The sequence below is a fragment of the Gorilla gorilla genome, chromosome 1 (assembly GCF_029281585.2).
Source record: "Gorilla gorilla gorilla isolate KB3781 chromosome 1, NHGRI_mGorGor1-v2.1_pri, whole genome shotgun sequence".
Lineage (NCBI taxonomy): Eukaryota > Metazoa > Chordata > Mammalia > Primates > Hominidae > Gorilla > Gorilla gorilla.
This window is the reverse complement of record NC_073224.2, coordinates 150,981,224-150,997,234: the sequence shown is the minus strand read 5'-3', so window position 1 is coordinate 150,997,234 and position 16,011 is coordinate 150,981,224. Positions and strand designations below refer to the sequence as shown.

The 16,011-nt window shown below is 41.6% G+C and overlaps 2 protein-coding genes across 7 annotated transcripts in view; both read right to left on the bottom strand.

Moving 5' to 3' along the window:
- The window catches only part of KYAT3 (kynurenine aminotransferase 3), a 72,225-nt gene extending 57,230 nt beyond the window's left edge, over positions 1-14,995 (bottom strand). For 4 of the 6 annotated variants that reach the window (XR_002005816.4, XR_004071520.3, XR_010130514.1 and 1 more), the window contains exons 1-2: positions 14,596-14,726; positions 10,231-10,330 (exon numbers count right to left, since the gene is read on the bottom strand). Coding sequence is in view for 1 of the 6 variants with exons in the window: in XM_004026094.5 (XP_004026143.2) it covers positions 10,231-10,329 (99 nt within the window). In the remaining 5 variants the exon portion in view is untranslated. Of the gene's footprint in view, positions 1-10,230; positions 10,331-14,595 lie in introns of all 6 variants that reach the window. The other 2 variants (XM_004026094.5, XM_004026093.5) reach the window with 2 other exon arrangements.
- Positions 1,416-14,882, bottom strand: RBMXL1 (RBMX like 1). The gene is made up of 2 exons (XM_004026096.5): positions 14,596-14,882; positions 1,416-6,039 (listed from the first exon to the last, which is right to left on the bottom strand). The coding sequence occupies exon 2, from the start codon at positions 5,795-5,797 to the stop codon at positions 4,622-4,624; it is 1,176 nt and encodes a 391-aa protein (XP_004026145.1). The 5' UTR covers positions 5,798-6,039; positions 14,596-14,882; the 3' UTR covers positions 1,416-4,621.
- Positions 14,996-16,011: the final 1,016 nt, after the last annotated feature.

Here is a 16,011-nt window from a genome sequence, read left to right as displayed (position 1 = left end):
TAACTCTATTGTATATAGATATGTATGTATATAATATATACACGTATGTATATATGTATATAATATACACATGTATGTGTATGTTATGTATATTTTGATGTTCCAACCATCACAGTGATGACATTTAGTATTAATTCATTCCTTAGCACTTGTACCACTTCCTAAGTGTCTTTGTTTAAACACAGATCTTAAAAAGAAACTTTGTTATGTTCTTTCCTAGCTTTTTTGCTTTTTCTTTCCTGCTATATAATTGTGTTGGCTGCTCATGTTTCTATGAGATTTTATTACTTCTCTGGGTGGAGTTGTGGTGTCTTTTTTTTTTTTGAGACAGGGTCTCGCTCTGTCACCCAGGCTGTGGCAGTGCCACCATCATGGCTCACTGCAGCCTCAACCTCCTGGCTAAGGTGATCTCCACCTCAGCCTCCCAAGTAGCTGGGATGACATATGTGTGCCAGTATGCCTGGTTAACTTTAATTTTTTTGAGACAGAGTCTTGCTCTGTTGCTCAGGCTGGAGTGCAGTGGTGCAATCATGGCTCACTGCAACCTCACCTGCCCAAGTTCAAGTCATCCTCCCACCCCAGCCTCCTGAGTAGCTGGGACTACAGGTATGTGGCACCACACCTGGCTAATTTTGTTCTTAATTTTTTTTGGTAGAGATAGAATATTGCTATGTTGCCCAGGCTGGTCTCAAACTCCTGGGTTCAAGTGATCCTCCTGACTTGGCCTCTCAAAGTGCTGGGATTATTGGTGTGAGCCTCCATGCCCGGCCTTAATTTTTTTTTTTTCAAACATTCATTTGTAGAGAGGGTCTTGCTTTGCCCATGCTGGACTCGAACTCCTGGCTTCACACAATCCTCTTGCCTTGGCCTCTCAAAGTGCTGGGATTGCAGGCATGAGCCACCACACCTGGCGGAGTTGTGATTTTTGCTAAAGGGCAGAGTACATGCTTCAGACTGAACAGTGGGGAAGAGACAAGTGCATAAGATGCCTTAGAAGCTCCGAAGCTACAGTAATCAGATATCTTAGTTGCGTGAGAGAAACTCAATCTGAAACAGTTTAGATGAAAAGGGAGAATTCATTAGAAAGGTCATGTTACCATGGGAAAGGCAGAGGTCCAGCCAGACTGAATGGTAACAGAAACCAGGAACTTGAACATCACAGGGCTTTGCTTCATCTCCATTTGTACCCATTATCTCAGTTTGCAATTCTTTACTTGAGACTAAACAGAGTCACATCTCCCACCTTCATGGCCATAGAGGGACTGAGAGATGAACACTCAAAAAATGTTAATTATTATTAAGGCTTGACTTAAAAAAACTATAAAATCTATATATCATTCAGTGGGCTCAAGTATCTCTTAAAAAGTTGCCAGATTCTGAGCCATATAATGAAAGAAAAGTATTTACGAAACATGTGTCTTACAAAGGACTTTAATACAGTATATATAAAGAACTTTTACAACTCAATAAGACAAACAATCCAATTAAAAGTGGGCAAAAGATTTGACAGCCACTTCACAGAAGATATACAACTGGCCAAAAAGTACCTTAAAAGATGCTTACCAGCATTAGTCACCTGGGGAAATGAAAATAAAACCACAATGAGATTCCACTAGATTCCCATCAGAATGGCTGAAAACTGAGTGTTGGCAGCTGGAACTCTATACAACCCTGGTGGGAATATAAAAGGGTATAGCCCCTTTGGAAAACAAACAGTTTGGCAGTTACTTTATTAAACATAAATCTGCCATGCAACCCAACCATTTTACTGGTAGGTATTTACCCAAGAGAAAGGAAAACCTATGTCTACACAGTGGCTTGTACACAAATGTTCCTAACAGTTTTATTCACAGTAGCCCCAAACTGGAAACAATCCCAAGGTTCATCAACAGGCGAGTAGAAAAACAAATAATGGCATATTCACATAATGGGACACTACTCAGCAATAAAAGGAATAAGCTACTGATACACTGCAACCTAGTGAATTTCAAAGTCATTATGTGTGTGAAAGAAACCATAAACAAAAAAGTACATGCTACACAATCCCATTTATATAAAATACTAAACACCACCACAAAGCAAACTAATATATGGTGACAAAGACAAATCAGCAGCGTGAGGGATGGATTGCAAAGGAACTTGAGGAATCTTTTGGGGGTGATGGAAGTGTTCTGCATGTTGATGGTGACAGTGGCTTCATGGCATATACATCTGTCAAAATAACCATTGAGTTGTAATTCTAAACAGATACAGTTTACTGTAACTTGATAAAGCTGAATTTAAAAAGCTGCCAGAGTATTCTGAAATCATGCCCTCTTTTCTCCCTCTGGACCAAGCACCCGCCCAAGCAAGCCAACTTTAACAAAATTATCTCATAGATTTTGGATTTTTTTTTCTTTGCCATGTTAAAGTTGTATTAAGTTTCAATACAAAACATTCCAAAAAGTGAAAAGTGATCTATAATACCCAAGTTCTATGTTCAACTACCACTTAATCAAGGAAAACATTTTCTAATATCATTCTGTTTTACAACCAGTATAAACCCAGAAGAATCAAGATCTGATTCTTTTTCCACACATCTGCTAGTTCAGTAAACTATTTATCAAACAGTTATCTGGTCATTTTAACATACTCCTTGCTTTGAACAATATTCATTCATATTTGGTACAATCTCTATATCCTATATTTAGGATATCTAAATATTTTAAATATTTAGGATATCTTAAGAGCCAAAAGGTCCTCACAGAAGCTTTAACCCAAGTAATCATAAGAATATGGAAAGATTGGGCTAAGACAACTATGGAAGTGCAACAACCACATAAATTTGGTCATTACCCTTGTGGTCTGTGATTAGTAGTAGTCTGCCAAATGAGAGTTAAAAATGTTGTACTTACTATCCCTAGTTGCAAATGTTAAAACATGACAGTGCCATAATTACAACAAAAAAAATTAGAAGTTGAGTTAGTTCCTCTAATCCAACAACTCAAGTCTGTTTCCTTTGAGAACATTATACTATTGGCTCTAGTCTCCAAAGCAATAAACTAAAACTTGTTTCCAAGACTGGGAGGTAAAGTAGGCTTATAAAACAATACAGCAAAAGAAAGCCAAGTGGCCCAATTGTTTCCAGTGTGTTTGCCATCTTAGCATGGTTGTCACTTTCCAGATGTCACTCATAAGTTTTATTCTACAACTAAACTGTTTCTGGACAAGCCATCACAAAAAAGTGTTTCACTTACTGACAAGACACTTCACTAGATAGAGCTACCACTTATATCCATCATTTTTATAATTCATCTTAAGTTCTAAATTGAAGAGTTGTCCCCATGACTTTAGCTAAACAAAATGAAACCCAAAGCTGTAAAATCTGTGTAAAGGACCACGAGAACTTCCTGACTACCTCCACTTACCAATTTCCTTAATTACTTCCCCTTTTCCATTTGGTCAATTACTTGTTTTAAGTAACTACCACTCACTCCCTAGTTATGAGTGTTAATCAACACTGATGCCTTCCTGAGATCCACAGGAACCCTTGAAGGCAAAATCTATTGTCTGCACCAAACCAATTCTGACAGCACTGCTTATGCAACTGCACTGACTTACCGACAATCAGCCGCCTTCTGCTTCAACAACTCTTAGCATTTGATTTCTCTTACTGCCAGCGTTATCTACTGTGAATCAATCAGCACTCCACAGCCATAATGAGCACAATCTTCAACCATCTTTGCTGTTTCACAGGCATTTGATGCTTTAAATCTTATGTGGAATGCTGATAGATTCACTTTTTAGAAGTCATAAGCCTTTAGGAAGTTGGAGATAAATTCATTGCTTATCTATTTTCTCCTTTGCAATCAAGCTGTTCCTTTAAAAGTGAGACATTACAGAGTTGCAAAAATTTGAAAGAGTAAGAGCAAGCACCTTTGCAGCTTCATGGTTGGTTTTGGCCAAACTTTTTATTTAGTATTCCGTAGCTGTTTAGCACACACTTAAATGGTCTTATTGTGGGAGGGGAAAGGGGAGGTTCTTGCAGATTCCCAAGGAAATGTCAGAAAGGCAAAATGGCCAGCATTATCCATTTGCTTTTTTTGGGTTTACTGGGTGAATAGCACTTTCCTTACAAAGGCATCTGATTTCAGGTTTTGCATACTTAGAACAGTGAGATTTCAGTTGGAAAACATCCTGAAATCTTATGAGTAGCATACTCCAACCACCCTCTAATAGCTAGCTTGTTTGTATAGGCAGAATGATTCATCTCTCCATTTTAGATGGCTAGATGTTTTGTAGAAGATCTTAGAATTGCTTGCCTCATTTACTGGGAAAAACCAGATAGGAAGTGGTCTTTAGGGACACCTTTACTTGGAAAGTTACAACACTAGTACTACAAGGCTTAACACATTTAACATTTGCTTGTTGAAAAGCAATGTCATAAAGTCAAATAAAATTAAACATGTTTTACTTTTTTCCTCACAAGAACATAAAAATTACGGAAGGGACTTAACAGGGAATTTAAAAAAGGTAACACAATTTTTCCTTTTAGTAGTCCTTGGGTAGTTATGATAGAATAGTTTCCACTCTTTTTTTTGTTTCTTTGAACTGGGATTTTGGTCCAAAGTTTTGTCTGTTTCTAGTACCTGCTTCTGCCTCCCCCTCTATCAGATCGGCTTCCTCCAGGGCCAGCACCTCTTGGTGCTCCGCGGCTTGAACTGCTGTAGGAATCACGTGAAGAAGGGTACCCCCTTTCTACAGAAGGGGGAAGCCCTCTTTCTTGTCTGCCAACCCTGTCACAACCACTTGAGTAGAGATCACTTCGGCTGCTTGAGTAACTGTCTCGACTTCCACCATATCCATCACGTGAGCTGCTATAATCATCATAGCGACTGCTTCCACCATAAGATGGCGGGGGCCCTCGTGTAAGTGGAGCACTACGTGAGTTACCATAACTCTCATATGAATCTCTGTAGGAACCTCCACTTGGATGATCTGAATAGTCACGATCACGACCATATCCATCTCTATCGCCATAGCCTCTTGATGGATAGTCATCACGTGAACTGGAATGACCATAATCACGGTAAGTATAATCTCGTGGTGGTGGTGCATAATCTCTTGTATCACGAGAACTTGGGTAATCTCTGCTTGAATAGCTGTCTTTAGTAGAATACCCATCATCTCTTGGGGACAAATAAACATCTCTACGTGAGGGGAGCGGTTCCCTTCGAGGTGGACCTCCGTAACTATCTCTTCCACGTGATAGAGGAGCTCTTCCTCCCATTCCACTGCTGCTGCGAACTAGTCCTGAAGGTGCAGATCTCTTAGGAGAAGGACCCCCACTTCTTGGTGGTGGTCCTCTTTTTACTGGGAGTGGTCCCCTGGAAGAACTCATGTTAAAATTCATGGAATATCCACCGTCATCCATGTGTCCTCCTCGTGAAGGAGGTCCCCTGGTTCCTCCACTTCCTCCTCTTCCAGCTCCAAAACCTCTTGGAGGACCTCTACTTCTTGGAGGTGGGGGCGGTCCATGTCTACCTCTTTCAAATGATGGTTTGGTGGCTTGTTCCACCTTGATGGCTTTTCCATCTAATGACTTTCCATTCATGTCTCTGGCTGCATCCTTAGCGTCTGCTGGGCTTTCAAAGGTGACAAAAGCAAATCCTCTTGATTTGTTGGTTTCACGGTCTTTTATCAAGAGTACTTCCACTATTCGTCCATATTTGCCAAATACTGTTTCAAGAGCTTTCTCATTTGTTTCCGTATTAAGCCCACCAATGAAGAGCTTTCCTGGGCGATCTGCTTCAACCATTTTTTTTTTTTTGCCGGTGAGTCGGAGGGGTGACAGTGGGTTCAAGCTCCAACAAGCTCGCCGACAGGGGCTTCCTAGCAGCTCAGCACCAGTGGCGGCTGTCAGTTAGGAGGACTGAACCGCGAAGCCGCTAGCACTACTGCGCAATCTGGATGCTTTTTAAGGTATGGCTATCCATTCAAAAAACCAGGAAAATTACTTTCTTTTGCCACTAGATGGCAGAGGAAAACAACAGAATGTTCCTGTAATGGTGGAAGAAATGAAAGTAAAACTCAGAAGTGGAAATGTAAAGCAGGGAAAGATGCTTAAAGATACATAAAAAATGCAATTATATTAAGCTCAAAAGTGTGTATAATTAACAGGAGCCCTTTTTTTGTAGCTTTTTTTTTTTTTGTAGACAAGAGTCTCACAGTGTTGCCCAGGCTGGAGTGCAGCGGCGCAATCTTGGCTCACTGCAACCTCTACCTCCCAGGCTCAAGCCATTCTTGTGCCCCAGCCACCTGAGTAGCTTGGATTACAGGCATGTGCCACCACACCTGGCTAATTTTTGTATTTTTAGTAGAGCGGGGTTTCACCATGTTGGCCATGCTGGTATGGAACTCCTAGCCCAAGTGATCCGCCTGCCTCGGCCTCCCAGTGTTGGGATTATAAGGGTGAGCTACCACGGCTGGCCTTAACTGGAACTTTGAAACAACATATATTTTGTTACTTTATTTTATAAAGAATTATTTGTGCCTGATACGCTGTAGCTATTTAACATCTGTTGACTGAACAGATCTGCTGAGTGAAAGGGAAGCAATTTGGACTCCCTCTGAGAGATAATGTATTTGGGGAAAAAATTGTACTTCAATGGAAAACTATGCACTGGCCACAGCACAGCTTTAGGGCTGATATTTGCAGGGCTAGAATTTGCCTTTGAGTTATTCTGGGCTTTTGTAAGTTGAAGCTAAGTGACAGGCATGCAAATTCTGGTTCTAGCGTTTTGATTATCTTCCCTCCACCCTGTAGAAAAAACAGTTTTGCCTTCATTTGCAATCCAATTCCTTTGCTACATATGAATTTGTGCTTTTTGACTTTCCATATGTACTGGTTATAACTTCTGTCTGGTTACTTCATATCACATGATTAAAATAAAAATCTTTAGCACATGTTCATTTTTATATTTGTATGAGTCATGATTTAACCTTTTTCTGAAAATTATATTTTAACAATTACTTCAGAGAAACAAGCTTATTGGAAACAAGGCTTTCTCTAAACCTGAGAGCTGATAACAGGTAAATACATGGCTGGAATGCCAGAAATGGAGTCAGGCCAAGTGGAGAACAAAAAGCCTGGTTTATTCTCTCAAAAAAAATTGGGTTCAAGCCAAGACCTTGGAAGAGTGAGTAAGTGAAGGGAGTGCGTGAGTATTGTCCTCACCCATATCAATAGGCCTGGGGCCCTTCTGCCTGCCTACACTGTGTAATCTCAGCTCCCCCAATCACAGCTATAATTAAATCAGAGTTGGACAGTTAGGCTGAACCAATCAAGACAACTAGAAGTTTGGGTTTGAGGCTGAGAAACAGGTTGTTTCTTCTGGGCACATGAAACAGAAGATTGGTAAGTTTGAATCTGGGCAAGTCTGTGCTCAATCCCTCACACACATGCCATGTTCTGTGCCAAAAACACACCTACGTTCCAAGTATATTGTTCAAGGTTGTTTAATGCAAAGAGCTTTCAAGCCAGATAGATCTTAGTTCAAAATTAAACATCAAAACTCCTAGTGTGTGAAGTAGGCAGGTTACCTGACATCTCTGAAATTCAGTTTCCTTATTTGCTAAGCAGGAAAATGAATACCTGCCCCATGTAAGTGCTAGGGCAATTAAATGAGGCAAAGCCATAAACAGAAAAATATAGTTCATGGCATACAATATATATACTCCAAAACTAGTGCCCACTCAGAAAGTAGGAAAGATTCTCTTAGATACAAGTAAGGATGAGTAACTTTGCACTAAAGGAGGCAAAGAGATATTGGGTATGGACTAAATGTACAAAAGGTGATACTTTCACATCAAAAGAGAGGGTTGGGCTGGACGCAGTGACTCATGCCTGTAATCTCAGCACTTTGGGAGGCTGAGGAGGGTGGATCACTTGAGCCCAGTAGTTTGAGACCAGCCTGGCCAACATGGCAAAACCCCGTCTCTACAAAAAATACAAATATTGGCCGGGAGTGGTGTCGGGCACCTATAGTCCCAGCTACTCAGGAGGCTGAGGCAGGAGAATCGCTTGAACCCGAGAGGCGGAGGCTGCAGTGAGCCGAGATTGCGCCATTGCACTCCAGCCTGGGCGGCAAGAGTGAGACTCTGTATGAAAAAAAAAAAGAGAGAGAGAGAGAGACAGAGAGAGTTGATTTCCTTAAGGAAGAACAGACCTAAGGAAAAGGTTTTGTCCAGTGTTGCTTTTGCGCTTCTCTGGTGGACATTTAAATTTTAGACTCTCTTAAAAAAAAAAAAATTAATAGACTATTTTAGGGCCGGGCACGGTGGCTCACGCCTGTAATCCCAGCACTTTAGGAGGCCGAGGCGGGTGGATCACAAGGTCAGGAGATCGAGACCATCCTGGACTACAGGTGTGTGCCCAGCTAATGTTTTGTATGTTTAATAGAGATGAGGTTTTGCCATGTTGCCCAGGCTGGTCTTGAACTCCTGGTCTCAAGCAATCCACTGGCCTCAGCCTCCCAAAGTGCTGGGATTGCAGGTGTTAGCCACTGCGCCCCGCCTACATTTTTCCTTTAGCATTCAAAACATTCTTTAAAATTAGAGAATACGTAAAATGTTTTTGTAAAAAAGCAAGTAATACAGGAAAATACAGCCTATCCTTCATCCTATTCCCTCACTTGGAGGTAACCTTCCCGGCAGATTTTCATGACATTAAGGATGATGTAGATGAAACGAATATTCTAAGTAAGTTCACAGTAACTTATCTGGCTGGTTCTGACAAGTCTTTCTTGATTTAAACTTATCACTATTGCTTTTGTTAACACTGGCCAGTGTTTTTCATTTGCCCAGCAATAGGAAGAATATTTATCTTTATCCCTGTGTGACTATTTTAAATGCAAAGCCTCTGATGAACTGTAGACACTTTTCCAATGTAGTTAAAATGATACAAACACTTTGGCAGTTACTTAATTAAACATAAAGCTACCACACAACCCAACCATTCCACTGCTAGGTATGGAGAGGGGTTAGTGCTATCCCAAATAGTCCACAAGTTTGAATAATGCATTGTCAGTGGTCTTTGCCTGGGACATACATCAGAATCAGCTGGAAAGATTTTTCAAAATACATTCCAGATATGTAGAATTAGAATGCATAATGGTGGGCCCTGGCATACGTAGTCTAATAAAAGTTCCACAAATGAGGACTGTGCACACAAATGCCCTTTTAGTGCCATGGTTTCATATGTTCACCTTGGGGAAGCACAACCACTTCCCTGGCTTCAACCGACTTCTATGTTGGGAGAGGGCCTGAAAAAGGTGGTCACGGTGGCATAAAGAGGAGAGAATTCAAGACAGTTATGAGGTAGAATTCATAAGATTTACATATAGAAGACACTGATGATGGTTTTTACCAAAATTTTAAACCACTGAGAAAATTTTAAACCAGTTGAGATTAGAATTAGGTTGAATACAAAATTGTCAATATTCAACCATTTATGACAAAAATGGTACTTCATATGCCAAAAATGGAATTTTCATACAAAAATAGCAATTTCATAGACTTTAACCTAATATAAAACACTCATATGCACACTACCCAGATTCAGTAATTCTCAAGATTTTGCCTCTTTTTTTCTGTAATTGCTGAGTAACTTTAGAATAAATCTTAGACCTTAGGTCATTACAACCCTACATACTTGGCATATTATCTAAAAAATATTGCTACTTATATAACTGCAATTTCATTACCACACCTCACCAACAATAATTTCTTGTTAACATCTAATACCCAGTCCACATTCGTATCTCTCTGATTGTCTTTAAAAAATGTCTTTCTGCATTTTGGTTGACTGAATCAAGTTCCTAAAGCAGATGTACGTATTGTATTTGGTGGTTCTGGGTTTTAAACCTTTTTCCATCCCTGAGCAGTCCTCCTGAAATATCCTCTTCTACTTTTTTCCCATGCCACTGGACCTATATTCATAACTTGAAGGGTTTTGTGAAGACAAAATGAGGTAATGAATATATAATGACCAGCACATGGCCTGATCCACAGACAGGCAAGCAGTTGCTCAGTGAATGTCAGTTCTAGTCAATGACAAGAGACACCTTCAGCATATGTAATAGAAATGTTCATTTCAATAAAATGTTTGTAAAAAAGCATCTGAAAAATTACATATTTTTTGGACAGTGCAGAATATGTACAATAATTTATCTGTAAGTAAGCAATACCTACAGCAGAAGTAGAGAATCCGAGGATTTTGGAAGAAGAAATTGTCTTCAGGAATTTTGCTCTACCGCTAAGAGAGCAGAGGCTCCTCTGGGCCAAAAACATGCTATTAAATAAAAGAAAAATTGAGAAGAGGAATAAATATATGATGGGTACATCACTATCAGACACTTACAGCTAGCTGATATATCATAAGCTTACGTAAAATCCAAGTAAACATTTTTGTTAAGTGAGCTTGCTTTCTTTCAAGTTTTCTTTCTATGATATAATCTCTCATCACTGGAGGCATTCTAATAAATGTATTCTTCCTACACAAATTTATATTCACATCATTTTAAACTAGAGAGCTTTAAGAATATTCTTAATTAAAAAAATAAGGCTTTAATTTAGTCAAGAGCATTAAATTTCAGTAAGTGAAAGTTCCATTTCTAGCAGCTATAAAATCCAGAGTATTTCAATCTAGGAACTACTCAAATTTCAGAATCCTCTGGATAACAGTCACTAGTAAAAGCATAGTTTGTAACAGTAAATTAAAGTTGTTAGAAACAGTTATTTAAAAAGTTGTTTGAAAAGATGAATGATAGTAGGTCCTTGATAAATATAAAGAATATATGAGTGAATCTTAGGTTATTCTGAAGGTACTTCCTCCAACAATTCCCACAAGCCATTTTAGTGGATTCCAGTGGCATGATAGGCATGCATTCTGAATTGCTTCTCTACCTGTAAGTATAAAATTGATATCCGTCATGGGTAAATGGAGGAAGATCAAGGCAATGAAACTATTACAATACTGCCACTTAGAAGTGGAAAGAAAACCCAGCTTTCTAAAAAACATTCAGGCAAATAGATATTTCTCATAAGGTTTCACTCTGAGAATGTTGTTCTCTTAAGTCTACAGTATAAGGCTGCTGTATCAGTGGATGGCATTTCGTCTAACAGTTATCAAACCTTAGAGAAAAAGAGACCTAATCTATGGAAACTAAATAGAACTTCTATATAAAACGCTAACAAATCAAACCCAGTAGTATACAAGAAGGATAATACATCATGACCAAGGGGGGTTGGGTTTATATAAGAAACCTATTAATGTGATTCACCACATTAAGAGATTAAAGCAGAATTCAATCTTAAAAAAAGTTTCTATCTGTAGTCAAGTTATGGACTCTTGCTGGGCCTCAGTTTCTCCATTTTTCACAATAGATGAATAAATTAATAAGGTTTGAGTTAAAGCAAGCAAGTAGCGGGAACCCTCTAACGACATAAAGATACATACAATGGAATTTGCTGATTATGGCCCAGCTGTCCCAAAAGACACAGTTGAAACTTTGGAAAATGGAAGAGAAAGGAAGAGCTGGGTCAGTTGCCAGGAAGTACATTGCATGATGGAGGTAATGTGCTAATAATAAAAGCAAGTAAGCTTGGAGTGCAGCTTCTGGGAGATTTCACCCCAGACTGGGTGAGCCATACTCTCTAGGTACCAGGCCTCAATGCCCACCTTCCTTCTTAGGGAGTTGCCCCTAAATCTAAGTCCACTTGTTTTCATCTGGAAATCTCAAAGCCTAAATCCCAAATCCCTCTCTCCTATCTGTCTTCTACAGCACATTACCTCCATCATGCAATGTACTTCCTGGCTGTGGACTGCTGGAGAAAGTCCCACGGGATATTGGTTTCACCACAGATTTGTGGTCATCAGTCTTAAATTGACCCCCAACACTGCAGCATTTCTACTATATTTTGTAGGCAACACTTGTCTCCCATAGTCCAAAATGATTCTTTAAATTTTTCCCACACTCCTTTAAACTAAATCCCTCTACCTTCCTCCTCAGTCCAAGCAGATTGCGCTCTCTACTTTCCCAAATCTAAAAAATCCTTGTTTTTTCCTTCCCAGTATAATAAAGGAAATTACCCTCCTTTAAAAGGATCGCCTCTCCTCCACGACTTAGATCTCATTCCCTCTACGGAGACCTTGCTTCACTGATTATTACCTCTTTTCTCCTGCATATTCAACTTTGTTTGTCTCTCCCGGTTAAAAAACATAAAAAACAAACAAACAAACATAAAAAACAAACAAAAAACTCAAAAAATAAAACTCTTGACTGTACCATCTCCCTGTTGCTCATTTTACTAGCTCTCTCCTTTTCCTCAATCTACGCTCCTCAACCCAGTGCAATCTGACTTTTCACCCATTACTCCATAATGGCAACTCTTGCTAAAGTCAGTTTTGACCTTCATATTGTTAAATCCAGTGGACATTTTGCAATTCTCACTTTCCTAGAGCTCTCTGCAGCTTTAGATACTGGCAGGCAAGCCCTTTTTCCCCTGAGAAACACCATGTCCCCTTGGCTTTTGACATCTTACAATCTCTCATTTATCTCCTACCTCTCCCACAATCCGCCATTGAATGATGGAATTCCAAGACCTAGACCTAGGCTCTCTTTCCATCTCACTTATGACCCTCTCACTAGGTAATCTCATTGTGTAAGGAACTGTGGGAGCATAGGTGAAAAAATGGCTCCGAAGAAATCTAAGCAGGCTGATAAAAAATGCAGACTCAGAACCTTTGAATCAAGCTAGTTTACAGCTGCATTTTATTAAGTATTTTGAGCAGCATTTTCTAATGCAATCAACATTGCATATATATAATATTCACAAATGAGACAAATACATTAAATTTAGATGTCATCGAAAAGTTGGAGAAAATAAAAAGGTATATGGCTTTTAATTCTAAACAATATTTTCATTGTATTTTTCTAGTTTCTCCCTAAAAACAATTTCTGTGAAGAAAACCTGGCAACTTATGAATCAGGATGATCTACGTGATCTAATTATAGCATATTATGCATAAAGTCCATATTCCAAAACGCATGATCTATAGAAATGAAACTGTCGATTTATTATCAACGGGTTAGACTGTTTAAAATGAAGATTCAGAAAGTATGCTTGGCAGATTTGGGGGTGGCCCGAAGCTGAGAAAGCTGGTGAATTTTGGGGGGCCGAATATAAAGCTAAAAGGCAGACAAGCCCGTCAAAATAAATCCTAAGAAGCTTAAAGCTCTAGACTTAAATCCAAATGATCAATTTATACTTCACACATGGGGAGGAGAGGTAGGAAGAGATTTAATTTGACAAAGTCCAGAACATCTGGGTTAACTGCAAGTTCAAGCAAGATTAACATGAGGCAAAAAGGGCTACAGCTAATAATGTGCCGCCCACACTGTTACAAGAGTCCGACCACTGTAAAGATGATTTTCCTTTCACACTCTACCTTGTTAGTTTGCTTCTAGAATGTTTATAAGGTTCACTGATACAACAGAGGGTATCTAGACGGTGAACAAAGTCCTGGACGGGGGAGTACAGTGGAAGGATGCGCTTCAAAGCCACGTCTTTAGAACAAGAGCGGAAAGAATTAGCCAAAGTTGGGCAGCATATGCTTTAAGGAGACACGAGCCTGAAATTGCTGAAAAACTGTTCTATGAAAATGGATTCGTGTAACTATAAACTTCTCCAGAAGGAAAGCAGTGCGGCTGCCTGGCTGATAGCAGGAATTCGGTTTTGGCTCCCGAAGTCAGACTTGCTAAGGGCTGACCTGCAGCCCCAGGCCCTCTCAGGTGACCAAGGAGCCACGCGTGGGAGAAGCGAAGGAAGGATTTCTGCGCTCCTCGACTCCAAAAGCAACAGACTGCTTTTCTGTTTTAACTACAAATGTTGGATTCTGCTAAGCTTCATTTATAAGGCAACGTAACAGCCTTGGTATTCTTTTGGTGTTTTTTTTTTTTTTTTTTTTTTTTGAGACGGAGTCTTGCTCTGTCGCCCAGGCTGGAGTGCAGTGGCCCGATCTCGGCTCACTGCAAGCTCCGCCTCCCGGGTTCACGCCATTTTCCTGCCTCAGCCTCCCGAGTAGCTGGGACTACAGGCGCCCGCCACCACGCCCGGCTAATTTTTTGTATTTTTAGTAGAGACGGGGTTTCACCGTGTTAGCCAGGATGGTCTCGATCTCCTGACCTCGTGATCCGCCCGCCTCGGCCTCCCAAAGTGCTGGGATTACAGGGGTGAGCCTCTTTCGTATTTTTAAATTAAGAGTCCCAAAGTCAGTCTTCTCAGACTGCCTTCTAAAAGCCCAAACAGCGAAATCAAGAGTAAAAGCGCCAAGACGGTGACCCGGGTCTAGGGGATTCCCCCCTGGAGGCCAGTCACCTCGGCGCCTTCCCCTCAAACTGTTAATCTAGGGCCGACTCCCTGCAGCCGCCCCCGCAGGCGGCCCCGGAGCGACTCCGGCAAGAGGAGCCCGGCCTCCGTCCCCTGGCCCCGTACGCCGGAACGGCCCTAGTCAGTCCGCACGGAAGCGCCGCGCCACGCGCCCGCCCCACTCACCTATCTGGTGCGGGAACCTTGCCTCCCTAGGCTCGAGTCCCGACTGGGCTTGAGGGCCCGGCTGGGCGGGATTCGGACGCGGGGGGCGGAGCCGGGACAGGGATTGACTCGGGGTTTGCACTCAGTGCGCGCTTTGGCGGAGGGGTAGGCCAGGATCTCTAGGCTAGAAGAGACTGGGTGAGGGGTGTTTTTTTGGGAGGGGAGGGGCGGGATTTGGGGAGTTCCGGGCTTGCGGGAACAAGGGGGCGGGGCGGGGGCGAGCCCGGATGTGGCCAGGGATTGGCTGTGGAGTGTGACTCACGGCGCGCGATGACGGTGGGGTCCGCCGCGATCGCGGACTGGTTGGAAATGGAGGAGGGAAGGGGTGGGGGCCACGGGTTGGGCTTGAGTGAGGAAGGGGACAAGATGGAGGATGGCCTGGACGTGGCCGGGGATTGGCTATGGGTGTGGACTCAGGGAACTCATTGGCTGTGGAGTCGGCCGGGATCACATGCTGGTTCAGGCAGGCGTAGGTGCGGGCTCGAGTTAGTGGGGCGGGGACTTGGATATGGGTATGGAATTTGGGTCCAGGGCTCGAATCGGATGTATGCGACTGATCGGGTTGGGGCAGGTTATAGGACGAGGACTTGTTTGCAAGGATGGGCAAGCTGTGGGGCCGCTGGGCTTGTACAAGTGGAGGGATCGGGTTGGAATAACTTTGGAAGGTGCCTGAGAGAGGGCAGGGCTAGAGAGAGTGTGAAAAGGGGTTCCTAGATGCATTTGTCATTTGAGATGGAGGTGTGGGGTTAAAAAGCGGAAAGGAACTTCACTTTCCTGGATATGAGTTTGATCAGCAAACTAAGAATGAAAGGGACATGTGAGACTGAAGAAGGAAGAAAAATGACACTAAAAAGCGAAAAAGAAAATTCTCTAGGAAAACAAGGAAACCACTGGTGACTTCTTTGGGGAGGGCAGTGTCAGCGAAAGGAGAGTTTTTGTTAAAAATTGAATTTTATGTTTGGATATTTTTCCTCTTCTATTTTAAGAGGATGAGAGGCTAGAGGGAGTGGGAGAGGTGTTAGCATTGTTATTCAGTTCTAAAGGAGGGAACAAAAGTATACATTGATTAAAGGAATATACTCTTCAACTAGGTACAGGAAGTTTCAGAAGACGGTTAGGTGCATGGAGAAATTATTGTGTACAGGTAGGGGCGAGCCTGGATGTGGCCTGGGACTGGCTGTGGAGTGTGACTCAGCGCGCATTGGCTGTGGGGTCCGCGGCGATTGGTGATCATACTACATCTCACCTTTAGGAGGGAGGAAAAGTGCAAGGCTAAAGCTGTAATCGGCAAAGAAGCAACAATCATATTAGCTGGGGGAGGAGGATAGTTTGGTATTTTTGTAGTTTGCACAGTGACCTTTTTAAAAATCTGGTTAG

What these genes read in the sequence shown, in the direction of transcription:
- RBMXL1 (XM_004026096.5), bottom strand. Translation starts at nt 5,797, where the DNA reads ATGGTTGAAGCAGATCGCCCAGGAAAGCTCTTCATTGGTGGGCTTAAT.